At 34.7% G+C, this 13852-nt stretch overlaps 1 protein-coding gene across 1 annotated transcript in view; it reads right to left on the bottom strand.

Moving 5' to 3' along the window:
• The window catches only part of LOC125352283 (aldehyde dehydrogenase 1A1-like), a 180973-nt gene that overhangs the window by 6697 nt on the left and 160424 nt on the right, over positions 1 to 13852 (bottom strand). Inside the window, exons 9-15 of the mRNA XM_048347397.1 lie at positions 12661 to 12722; positions 11153 to 11281; positions 9676 to 9789; positions 5814 to 5916; positions 4037 to 4221; positions 2389 to 2553; positions 303 to 460 (exon numbers count right to left, since the gene is read on the bottom strand). Of these exons, the coding sequence (XP_048203354.1) occupies positions 303 to 460; positions 2389 to 2553; positions 4037 to 4221; positions 5814 to 5916; positions 9676 to 9789; positions 11153 to 11281; positions 12661 to 12722 (916 nt within the window). The remainder of the gene's footprint in view (positions 1 to 302; positions 461 to 2388; positions 2554 to 4036; positions 4222 to 5813; positions 5917 to 9675; positions 9790 to 11152; positions 11282 to 12660; positions 12723 to 13852) is intronic.

Below are 13852 nucleotides of genomic sequence, written 5' to 3'. Positions count from 1 at the left end.
CCTTTGTACATTACATTTACAACAAGAATAAAAATAAATTACAAATAAATAAATTATTGAAAGAAATAAAAATAATTGTTCGGTCTATGTCATTTTGAAAAGGATAGAGTTAAGGATAGTTCTTCCAATATAGTATTTAGCTAGTTTGGTTGTTGTGTTATTTGCATTACAGACAATAACTACTTTGTGGCAAGCCCTAAAATTGCAAATGAGAAATTAAAGTCAGGAGACACCAAGTGAAGTGAAGTGAACTGTAACCGTAGCTCACATGAAAACCTGTACATTTTTACACTTTGACTTACCACACTACGCCCGCTTGCAGAGCAGAGGAGATAGTCATAGCTTTATCGAGGTCTTTAGTAAAGATCCCGGCGGCTAAGCCATAACTAGTATTGTTTGCCCTCCTGATCACTTCATCTATAGTTTTGAACTTCATGATCTGTTGCACTGGTCCAAATATCTACATCAGGAAAAATGAAAAATATAAATAAAAGTAGGCTTAAATTAAGTATTTTAAATGATAGTATAGGTCCTCCTCCCCTTCCTTGTGTACAATTTAATCACGCATTTTCTGTGGAAATGATGATATAAATTTTCCCCCATACTTTCTACCTCCTAAGAAGCTAGGACTCCATACCTGAGCCACACCACCTGGTTTCTATTCATTTATTTCTTCTTTATGGAGACTTGATTATGGCTTATTCTTACTTTGACAACATGTAAGGCATAAAGAAAACAACTTAAGAGCTGGGTGTTGTGGTGCATCTCTGAATCTAAGCTATCAGGAAGACAGTTGAGATATGGCTCAATCAAGTTGGATACATCAATAAATACAGCTACATAGGCAAGCTAGGAGGAGCATGGTCCAAGACTGTCCTTAGGCAAAAATATAAGATCCTTTCCAAGAAATTATTTTTTATAAAAGGTTGGCAGTCTGGCTAAGGTGGTAGAGTTCCTTCCTAGTACATAAGATGTTCTGAGGAAAAACACCAGGACTGTAAAACAAATAAGCAAAATAAAACTAACAATAAAAACAAACCAATAAAACAGCTAGAAACACACACACACACACACACACACACACACACACACACACGAAAATAAACTTAGGTTCTCTTTCATATTATGTGCCTAAAGTACAAGGTACAAATTTACTTAATGGAAGGATTATTCACAACCTTTGAGCTGTCAATGTCTTTATCAAAGAGTACAACAAAGCGCTTTCACAACTCAAAGCCAGCTCATCAATCTCTGCATATTTCAAAGCACTCAGAGTCCACAAGATAAATGACTTACTTCTCCTAAATGTAAACTCATTATATATTATATCTCTAGAAAACATCTGCCATCAACTTTAGTTTAATCTCATCTAATATGTAACCAAAATATATAATCTACTAAACAATATAATGGTATATATTATATATACTGATATGTGTGTGTTATTCATATATTTCAAACTTTTATTTTCATAGGTACTTGGTTCCAGGTACTTTTTAATATTGTGTAATGTTAAATATTTGGTAAATAATTATATAGACATATTCACATTATATATATATATTATGTGTTTATAATTTATGCATACATAGGTATAAAGTATACTCAATTTGTATATTTGCATATACCAAATTAGTAATTTAACTAACCAAAAATATAGGTTGAAGAGCACATAGAAGGTGGGGCTGAATGGCTCATATGTAGAAAATGTGAAAAGGCAAACCATAGGCTCTCACCTCTCAGAAAATAGAATTTAAGCACTTGCTTATTAATTTAATTTGTAGTAAGAATACTTAAAAACTATCCTTAACAATGTTCAAGAATATGACATATTGTTGTTCATTATAGGCATTATATTTTGTAGTATGTATACTGAACATATTCCTCTTGTCTAATGCAACTATGTGTCATTTAATCAATATCTTTACCTCACTTCTCCCACAAACACCCTGATATCCACCATTCCATTCTCTGCTTCTGGGAGGCAGACTTGATTATATGCTACACATAATTAAGATCAGTTAGTATGTGTTTTTCCTGTGCCTAGTTTATTTCAGGTAAAATAGTGCCCTTTGTGTTTATTTGGGTTATCTCATATGTAAGAGGACTCCTATCCTATCAGTTCATTCAAGCTCTGATGGACAACCAGAGAGTTAAGCATCTTGCTCAGGATTTGGCTAGAAATTCTTGTCAGACCAAAAGGATTTCTTATTATATTTGGCATTAATCATAAATAAACCTTTATCAATACAATAAATTAGGATTAGTGTTTATTAAGAAAGACATTAACAACCTGAGAATTTTTCAGAGAGATGGAGAGGAAGAGAGAGAGAGAGAGAAAATATGGCAACAAAAGAGAGAAAACATAGTAACTATGAAACCATTTACCTCCTCCTTGGCAATGCGCATCTCGTCTGTAACATTAGAGAAAACAGTGGGCTGGACAAAATAGCCTTTATTCCCCCAGCGTCCTCCTCCACATTCCAGTTTGGCTCCTTCTTTCTTTCCACTCTCAATAAGGTCAAGAATTTTATTATGTTGTTCCTTATCCACCTTTTTAGGAAAATTATCATATGTAATAAAGTTCAACTTAAATGGCTGGGCCTTGAAAATGTAGTATATTTGTTAATCATTCTAATGTATCCCCACAGAATTCAGAAAAGTTCAGATGCATTATTGGGTGCATATACTTCTTATGAATTATTAGGAAAAGAAAAAACATGGAGGATATTTATATTTAGTATGTAAGGTCACAGAAGAGACACATATTGGCACTAGTAACATATAAATCATACAATGGAAATTAACTTACTTTGAAATAAAGATGTAATAAAGGTTTAGTAATTATCTTTCACACTTGACTGAAAAAGAGAGGTGGATTACAGTTTGTTTCAAACATAGCATTTTGGATGTAGGTGCTTTTGGACTTCAAGGCTTTGGAGCTTCAAGGTTCAGACACTTTCACTTGGATCTGGCTACTCCTGAAGCATCCCTTCCCCCTAGAAAATGCTCTTAGATGACACATCCTGATGTGCCATGGATCAGGCAAGCTTCTTCAGTGTAGGTCAGTAGGCTTGATGCCAATTTCTAGCCAGACCTGATTATTAGGCTTCATTAAATGGATCATATGAATTTCTGACAAGTGTTATAGAAATTAGTTGTTTTAATTTACATTTTTAGGGCTGGGGATATGGCCTAGTGGCAAGAGAGCTTGCATCATATACATGAGGCCCTGGGTTTGATTCCCCAGCACCACATATGTAGAAAATGGCCAGAAGTGGCGCTGTGGCTCAAGTGGCAGAGTGCTAGCCTTGAGCAAAATAAAAGAAGCCAAGGACAGTGCTCAGGCCCTGAGTCCAAGGCCCAGGACTGGCCAAAAATAAAAAAATAAAATAAAATAATTTACATTTTTAGCAGATGAGTAGATGTAGAGTAGATGGATACGCCCTGGAGACGTTTTGGTCTTTTGTTTCTTATAGTTCCAAAATACCTACTTCTCCTACTTAGTCAGAGCAATCTGTCATAAAACAGTATTCACTTCCAGAAATTAAAATCTTACATTAATCAGTTAGATCAATGAATTGCTTATTTTACAACTGTAGAAACCAGGATTTTAAAATATGATCCTAGTTCTTTCTCTTAGAAGTGATTTATTTCAGCTCAGTTTTAGAAACTGTGGTTTAATTGTATATTATCCCTTGGAAGAAAATATTGGCCAGTCAATATTTGGTGTGAAGGATCATAGATTTTTCTCTTCTTTTTGTATGTAAGTATTTATGTATTATAAATGTATGTGTTTTTATATGTCTGTAAGAGAAAGGACTTTATATTCATTTAAATATACAGGATTTTAGAGAGAGATAATTATTACAGAAAACAATCAAATTCTTTTTGAGAAAGTGACACTAATTTATAGTGGAATTAAGGTTCTTTGACATTCATTTGCAAAGCTACCAAACGTAATCAAAATTGGAAAGTAAAATCGATTTTTTTTTCCCTTGAAATGCTATTCCTCCTGTTAGTTTTCTGTACTCACCTGAGGGCCTTGACTTATTCCTGGAGTCAGAGGATTGCCAAGAACATATTTCTTAGCCCGCTCAACACTCCTTCGCACAAACTCATCATAAATGGATTCTTCCACAAAAAGCCTGGAAGCAGCTACACAGCACTGGCCCTGGTGGTAGAACACCCCCTGGTGGGCCATTTCAATGGCATTGTCCACTATAATAAAAACATTCACAGTCATGAGGAAATACTTTTTAAGGAATATGTTTCTCACAGGCAACACAGTACTATAGAAAAGTGACAAATGATATTGTCAAACATGGACTTTATACAGCCCATCTCTTATAAATAAGATAAAAATTAATTGTTGTGATCCTGTATTTACTATGAAGACAATAGGAAAGGAAATATTAGAACCAGAAAAAAGGCAGTTATTATTAGACTTCTAATATGGCCATAACCAAGAATGTGAATTTTTATCCTAAGATCAAATGCTATTACAAATGTATTTAATAAATGATTTTTATAACTATCTTTTGATAGATAATGAAGATGTTCATGCTCCATTACTATGAATATACTCCATATTCTTATAACATACAAGTAAACTAAGCATAGATGCAATATTTTTGTATAAATATTGTTTTTTGAGCCTTTGGTTTAGCTAGCTCAACTATCTATCATTTCAAATAATTTCATAATTTTCTTAAATACTTAGGTGAATAGCAAAAGTAATATTTCTGAAAAAGCAACAACAAAGCCCATTAATACTTACAATCAGTCTTTCCAACTGATTGTAGGGAAAACATTTTCAAAACCAGTGTAAAATAACATATATTATATTTTGTATACCTGTATATTCTTCTTACTTTGCCTTACATGGCAAACTGGGTCTAGGCATTTTAATTGGGAAGGGGTATGTGTGAGTGTGTGTGTGTGTGTGTGTGTGTGTGTGTGTTTGTGTGTTGGTCAATGTCATCTTGCTCAATTAGGAACTTCTTGATTCTAATTCTTCTAAATGCTGCAGAGTCAATTCAACATTAAAGCAACTAAGTGGCACTGGAAGTATTTTACTGACAGGTTTGGTGAATCAGAAATTTTGTTACATTTACAGACTGATTAACATGGTAGTATAGTATAGCACATCGTCTTTAATTAATACCTCAATAGTATCACAGGCAGATTCCACAAAACACTTCAAATCTTCTGTTTTAGCCTCATACAAATTATGCAGAGAGATACTTGATCATCCATTTTGACTACTAAGTTCCTATTTAGGAAGCAGTTAGGGAAATTCTATGTTGTAGTATAACAACAATGAAGCTACAATTATATATGTGGGATTGCATAATCATTGTAGACTTTACATGTGTAAACTCAATATGGAGATACAAAAAAAAGTTTGTGAATACTTTTCCTTTACCTTTGACCATCTCATTTAATGCCCACATGACCAGGATGAATGGATCAAGAATAAAGTGTAAAATAATTGTCTCCCAGTTGGTCTCAACCCAACATATCTGATGCTCCTTACCTACTTAAAAAATGCCAATGAGGACTTAGAATTATTAAAAATGCAACACTGATTTTATGTAATGTTCATATTATGATATCACAACTTATTCTAAACCAGGAAAGAATTATATCTGTATTTATTTATGTGTAAGAACTTCAAGATGACACAGACTATGGTTACTTTCTTACATTTCAAAGCAAGCCTCTTTGTAACACTCAAATTCACCCTATAGTTTGATCAGATTTCAGAGAAGGAAGAAAGATGGAAAGTGAACAAAGGGGCAGCTACTCACAGTCAGCATCAGCAAACACAATGCATGGGCTCTTTCCCCCCAGCTCCAGGGAGACCCTCTTCAGATTGCTTTTCCCAGCAGCTTCTTTGATTAGTTTTCCAACCTGAAATGGATCATTGCCAAGGAGAACCTTTAGTCTACCCTCATGCAAAGAGGTTCATATAATATTTTATTGTCTGTGCCATCCTTAAATGTATTAAGAAGAAGCATTGAGGAGCATTTTTGAAGATTTAGCACCTTCAGGTATAAAAGGTTCCCTGTTCCAAGTTTACAGACATGAGAAGACAAATCCAAAACATGCTCACAGGCAAGAGAGTGGATGTAGTACATCATAGTTGATCTATGTATATGGATGTACAGGAGTTAAAACTGAATCTGTAGATTGACTAGACATGTCATGACATGTTTACAACTCATCTGTTTTACATTTCTTTCTTCTACTAATGTTAAGAACACTCCTTAAAAAAAATCATATTCCCTTTCCAACATGACTGACTCTATGTCCTGCCCATGTCCTGGCTTTCCCTTGAATTCTTTGTTGGCAGGACTCTTCTCATGGTCTCTGAAAGAACCACATAAAGACTCCTTCAGAGTCTGCCTTGAATGGTAATATACATACATACATACATACATACATACACACATACATATATACACACACACATAGTTATATCACATGTATGTATATATAACACATATTTGTGTCATAGATAGATAGATACCCCTCTAACTGGCCATCCTTTCTTCAACACACATAGCTTTGTTCAGTGGAATAGAAGAAAATTTGGATTTATGCTCTGTCTTATTACTGAATGAACTGAACTCCTACAATTTTGATTTCCTCTTTTATGCTAGCTATTCCTTTACAAATAAAGATATTGCTTTTTTGTTTCTGCATTACTTTTCATTAATAATATTTTCTTCTCTTTCTGTTTTTCTGTCTCTAAAACATGACGTGTTTCAATATTACCTCTTCTTTCTAGTATTTATTGGCAATCCACTTTCATGATTTTTGCCTTTCCTTTCTTTTTTTTTTTTTTTAGGGACAAGCATTTTATTTTCCTTCTGTTATTCTGAGTGTTTACTCCTAAATATACACTTTGGATTTTTAGTAAAATGTTTTTATTCGAACTAAATAAAACAATGCCATTTATATTTTGTATAGCTATTCAACTAACCATTGCTGTACACTACAGAATGGATCATTAATCAGGTAGTACTTTAGTTTTATTTAAATATGTCATGGGATTAAGTTAAATATCTAAAAATAAGTTTTAAAAATAATTGAAAAGTAGATTTTCACTTGGAACAATCTGTTTGAAATTTCCATTTACTTTCACAATTTATATTTTCCCTTATTGTTGTTTTCCTTCCTCCCCACATTCTCTCCCTGTCTCCCTCCCTCCATATCTCCCTATGTTCCTCTCCCCATTTATTTATTCCCTCTCTTTCATTCTTCTTTATTTCTCTATTTGATGGTGTCTTTCTCTGTAGCCATGGTAGGCCTAAAATGTGATTCTTCTTCTTCTTCCTCCTGAGTATTGGCATTATAGGAGTGGACCAACATACTCGGCCTCCGCCATGTCTTTCTGATGACCATTTCTATTTGAAATGATGAAGAAGTTTCCATTCTGACACAAAATATTTTGCCTTTCCCCCTTTGGGAGTTTTCCAATTTCTTTCTGTCCCCTCTTTTCTCTACTTGTCCTAGTTAGAATTAGGTTTACCAGAAGAACTCTACTGAAGCAAATACCTTTTGCCTTAGTAAATGAAGATCAGACTATTTTTTTGTAAAAGCTACAGATGTCTAAAGAGCTAACACAAAAGCTGGTCAGAAATATGAGTCAAGAAGAAGGTTACATTTTACGAATGAAAGGTTGCCTTGAATTTTACCACAAGGCTAGCTAGGAGCAGCACAAGGAAACATTAAATTTTTTTTATTATGATATCATTCTTCTGCTTGGCAAAACGTTTTATCTTTTTATTTTTTCCCTCCGTGTCTGTGTTGAAGACAAATGTAAGAACTATGAGAGTGCAGATGAACAGTGTGTTCCAGGACACTGGCCTTGTCTTGGGGAGCAAAAGTACAAGCGCTATTGGAAATGTTTTAACCTGACTCTATTTTATGTTATGTGGTCATGGTTTTATTTTAAACCAACCCAGAGATACCTTGAAATGATTAACTTAGTAGAATGTGTCTCATTGATAAAACGATCATGAGTAATGTTGATTTACGAGTTTTCCCCTTGGAAAGCATTTGCCAAGTTCCCTATTGTAAGCTAAGCAACAGACTTGAAGCTGAAAAAGAACTAAAAACAGGTTTTTAGGAGCCTTCAAGTGGGTATGAGGGAAGATGCAGAATTTGATGCGTAGCGTCTAAAATCAGTGTTGTTGGCATTTAATTCAGTATGTAATCAGAAGTTGTTGTATTGCTTTCTGAAGAGAACAATGAGGAAGGCAACCTTTGAGAAGAATCAGGCAAGGGGTACAGGTAAGTAGGAATTGGCATGCATGTTCACAACTATTTATCATAGACAATGGGAACACAAAAGAAAAGACTTTAAATTTAGGAGGCTCTTAGATGAACAAATGTTCTCTAGTGAGGCTCAGAGTTGATTCCAGAGAAATAGGCAGTGATTATTGCTACTGTAGTAGGCAGAAAATATTCCCTGGTACAGACAAATGGAGAAGGGAGTGTGGGATTTAGACCCCAAGCGAGGATACAGAACCTACGAATTCCTTTCTTTACCTTCTCTGCTGGTTTTCAAATGGAACCTCTCCATTCCTACAGCTACTACTACATCATACACACTCTTTTTTTTAATTCATAGGAAATTCTGAATTCAGTGTTTGTTCCTTCTTATAACAAATAAGGATTTGCAGAACTTGATCTTTTTTCTATTCTATGTCTAAGAAAAACAAAGAAAAAGTACACATCTACTTACCTAGCTTTAATAGAAGATCATGAGTAATAAAATTTAATCTTATTATTTCAAACTTCTAAGCATTATTTTAATGCATTAGAACCAGTCATACATAATAATCAAATTGCTCAGCAATTAAACTGTTCTTTTTCACCCTCCTCTCTCTGTCTTTTCCTCCACTTTCTGTTCTTCTTCCAGGATCCATGATTGTTGTCTTATTTTTATTTATTTATTTATTTTTTGCCAGTACTGGGCCTTGGGCTCAGGGCCTGAGCACTGTCCCTGGCTTTTTTTTGCTCAAGGCTAGCACTCTGCCACTTGAGCCACAGCGCCACTTCTGGCCATTTTCTATATATGTGGTGCTGGGGAATCGAACCCAGGGCTTCATGTATACGAGGCGAGTGCTCTATCACTAGGCCATATTCCCAGCCCTGTTGTTTTCTTTTTAACTTTATATCTATCCATACAGGAAGCAGAGAGAAAGATAGGCAAGGCTATTGGTAACATCAAGAAAAGTTGGGTTTCTGGTTCCCTTCAGGATAAGCAGAGTAGAACCCCAAATAAGGAAACTATGTTGAGGTTCTGCTGTTTAATTTTCATAACCTACACAACAGGGTTGCATTCCTTCATGCAAATTTCTGTAGTCTAATTTGTATTTTCTGTCATAAACTTTATCAATCCCATGACACAGGCTCAGTGGCTGTATTTCCTGAAGAGAAAGTAAGAAACCCACTCAGTTTACTTTAGTGCTTCTGGCTTTGTAAGAAGTATTTCATTTCATTCAAACTAGTGCTGGTTAAGCACTGTAAACATATCTGAAAGCTAGAAACAAGAACAAATCATTAAAAAGTTTTGTTTGAAGGAAGTGTCTGCTTAAAAATAATTACATAGAACATCCTGGTGATGGTTGGAGATATTGGCTAATTAAAGTAATATACCTCTGTTGATCCAGTGAAAGCCACTTTGTCAATGTCCATGTGAGAAGAGATGGCTGCTCCTGCAGTCGGCCCATAACCAGGGACAATGTTTACCACACCAGGAGGAAAACCAGCCTATGAGATAAAAAGCAAAATAGTCACAACAAAACACAGATTTTATTTTTTAAAAGAGTAGAGGGTCGAGGTAACCCCCTTAATTCTAACTTTCTGACTTTCTCCACCAATAGAAATTCACAGATATGCCTTTATCTTCATTTCCTCTTCATATCTTATTTTTTTAGCTCACATAAAAATAACTTCAAAGGCTGCATTCTTGAAGCACACTTTCTCCCAAGGATAACTCTGTCGACGATTTTATCTTTATTTGAAAGATAGTGTCTGAATTTCATAATAGCAGCTTAAAAACATACTATAAGGAACGAGGTATAACTCAGAGTGTTTTAGTAGTAAGTACCAGGGTTTGGATTCAATTCCCATTGCTCCCTCAACTCAAGTAAAATAACAGATAAAAGTTATTATTAAAATACTTAATAGGAAAGAAAGACAGTGCACTTATCTTTTTCTGCAAAAATAAAAGAGCTAAAGGGTGCCCACATTTTTAGCTTGCAGCTGTCATTGCTCTGTGCTTAACAGCTGTGTGTGAGTGAGTCCTCATTCACATTATGTAATCAGTAAAATATTAGACAAGCACGCTTGTTCATTTAGGATGAATGTTCACTGACATCCAACTCAGGCTAACATTTCAGGTTATTTATGTCTATTTCCCTGATTTTGCCATCTATTTTGCTTATTTTTTGACATAAAAATAAAGAGTTCCTACACAGTTTCTAAATTTTATGTTCCTAGTGATGACACTATTTTGATTTTTGGTAAGATATGAAGAAAACAAAAGACAATGAATTGCTTTCAAGGCAAACTATGTCCATTCAATTAAGATAAGTGATGAAAATCAGTTTCATGAGTTCCTTGTCACTTTAAACAAGCAGGGAAATAGAAACAGTGATAGGAAAGGGGCTATAAATTATTCAATCATTGTGATACATGTGCTTACAATGTGGCTGAGAATTTCAATCCAACACACTAGGAGAGTGACCTTCAACCTTCATATTGGCCAAAAATTTCTTTAAGTGTAAACAAATTTATAGAGGTCATCAGGCCCTCCATGTCAGTTACAAACCAGCTTAACATTGTAATATTTGAAAGAATAGTGTATTCATTTCACTGTAAGTTTATGTTTATGATAGCTAAATAAAAGAACTGGTCACAAGGTAATAGACACTAGGCCTTTGAGTCTAGCCTCCTGTCATACATTTGGGCAGCTTTCATTGGGCTGGTTGCCAGAAATTCCAGCCAGAGGCCCTGCTACATGCATCTCTCCATGCACTACACAGGACCCATTTATAAAAAGGACAGTTTACCGTAGTACTCAGTGAGATCCTCCTATTATTGGTTGTGTGTGTCCATGAAGAAAACTTACCTCTTTTATTAAAGATGCCATGTAAAGAGCAGTGAGGGGTGTTTGCTCAGCTGGCTTGAGAACCACAGTGTTTCCACAGCTCAGGGCAGGCCCTATCTTCCATATGAACATAACCAGCGGGAAATTCCACTAGGAAGCAATATTTGACAATGGAGTGCATTATTCAAAGCCACATGTGCTGATGCAACTTCTAATATTAGATGTATTACATGTAAATGTTAAATAATAAGTTCCTTGTTTTGTGTAATAATTTATTTTATTCCAAAATATGGCTAAAATGAGTAGTAAATGATAATTAGTTCTTTTTAAATCAGATAGAAGTGGAGGAGAACCCCCAAATATACTCAAATATTGTCATCATATTTTCCTACAAGGAAAATTTACTGCATATGGTTTTACATATAATTATGTTGTAAACTATGTACACTCAAAATATGAACTTTTCCCTGTCATTTAGGTGACTTATGATTGATCCAGTAATAGCAGTGCTTATCTAGGACAGTGCATGTGCGTGTGTGTGTATGTGTGTGTGTGTGTGTGTGTGTGTGTGTGTGTGTTTTACTGGTAATTAAAACCAGGGCCTTTTCATTTTGAAATATGTGCTTTTCCTCTGAACAATACTCATGACATATAATTTTGGAGACAGTAATATCTAGGATCTAGAGACTGAGTGATGAGCTCAGCAAAATCATCACCAGATATGTGAACTAAGAGGAGTGACTTGATCTGTGTGCAAAATTTCATTATGGATGACTACCAATAATGTCTTGAGAATTATTGAAGAAAAAGGGATGGCTCAATCTTCAACACTTTGCTTAGCTTTTGAATTAATAAGCAATTTCATTAAAATGTCAATATAGTTATACTTCAATCTCATTGGAATTTTGAAACTGTAGGATGCTTCATTATGTCTCTATTTAAGTTTATTCAATATATAAATCATGTTTAGATAATCTCCTTATCCTCAGGCTTATAGGAAATCATGATTTCATGTAAATACTATTTTCTTATAGAGGAGACTGCAGTATCTCAAGCCTGTTTACTAAAGATATAGTCTATAGAGTACGCCATATCAGGGATTCTTTCTTCTATTTTAATTAAAAATCCATTTCAGGATTTTAAATTTCTTGTTGCTGATGCAGTCCATGGTAAGGAGTCTTAAAGCATAATAGAATAGTAGGCCAGAGGTCACCCCACTGACGTTGCGCCCTTCAATTGAGGAGCCTGTGTGAACACTGTGGGGGTGGCCTTGTAAAGCTGGGCCCTTAATAAGGACTACATATACCAGTTTTAAAAAGTGAACTATCATGTAAAAAGTAAGTCATGCTAGGACATTTTTCTAGCTTCCCTAAGGTTAGTTACAACAAGAGCAGATCCAACAAGTCCTGCTTGTTGAACGTATATGCATTCATTCAACTTTGAGAGAGATTTATCACCAAATCAAAAAGCACAAGAGATTTATCCCCACCCCCAACCCCCACTAAAAATCATCCGGGAAAATAACTTACTGGAATGATTTGGCCACAAACTCCAATAGGTTCAAGTCTTGTATAAGTGAAAAGGTTTCCATCTGGAAAAGAAATAAAGCATAACTCAATTCCATAGGTGAATACATTTGACATTCATGGAAAGGTTGTTTGAAAGTTGATGTCAAGGGAATATGTAAACAGTAACTTAAAAGGGAAGAAGGAAAAGAAATAAATAAGGGAAGAAAGAAAAAGAGAGAGGAAGAAAGAAAAAAGGAAGGAAGGTAGGAAGGAATGAAAGAACGAAGGAAGGAAGGAAAGAAGAAAGGAAGGAAAGAAAGAAACAGAAACTGAGAAAGAATTTTTACAAACTAAAAATCTGATACCTGTCCTCCCCAAAGAGTACTCTGGAATGGTAGAAACCACAATGCAGAAAAAGTGAAAATAAAGGTACAGGGCAATAACATAATATGAAGCATCATGTAATCATTTATCCTTATTTTCAAAGTTTATAGAAAAGGAGGATATAGGATGTGAGTTATCTCTAGCTAAGAGGAAGAACCGTATTCAAATGTATTTGCACGAGCTCAAAGTTTTGCTTTACTATATAATCTCTCCCCAAAAGGGTAACATGATTTTAAAATAATAAAATAACTCCCTATCAGTAACAAAATTACCTATAGACTTGTTCTAAAATGTTACCATTTTTGTCCCTACCAAAAAAAAAAGCAAACTCTTAAAAATGCCAAAAGTGCAAGAAAGACATTTGTGTCCCTTTTAATGTGACTAATTCATGGTTATCCTGAGAGCTTTGTTCTCTTTGTTCAGGTCTGCTTTAGTTCTCATGGGAGCTTCCTGACTATCCTAACAAAAACTTTTCTTCTCAAGACGCACAGCTTTCAGTGGCTTCCCCATGATTTTGGAAGATAAAATGATACAACTAATAAAATTAGCACACAAAAATAACTATAATTTTTGGTACTCCCATTGTCTTATTCTTTTAACTTCCAAGCTGGCACTTCTAACCAACTGAATGTTCCAGTTAGGTTAAAAATGCACACCACGGCCAATTCTAGAGATATAGAATTACATTTACACAACTTCATTTCTATCCCTAGTATTTCTTAGGTACTTCCTCTTGTGAAATATTTCATGTCCAATCTGTAATGTGCACATCGCACTAAATATTGCATGTGTACACCTTCAGATACAAAGATTCTTGGGCTATACGCAT

The sequence above is a fragment of the Perognathus longimembris genome, chromosome 1, assembly GCF_023159225.1.
Source record: "Perognathus longimembris pacificus isolate PPM17 chromosome 1, ASM2315922v1, whole genome shotgun sequence".
Taxonomy (NCBI): Eukaryota; Metazoa; Chordata; class Mammalia; order Rodentia; family Heteromyidae; genus Perognathus; species Perognathus longimembris.
This window is presented reverse-complemented; position numbering and strand designations above follow the sequence as displayed.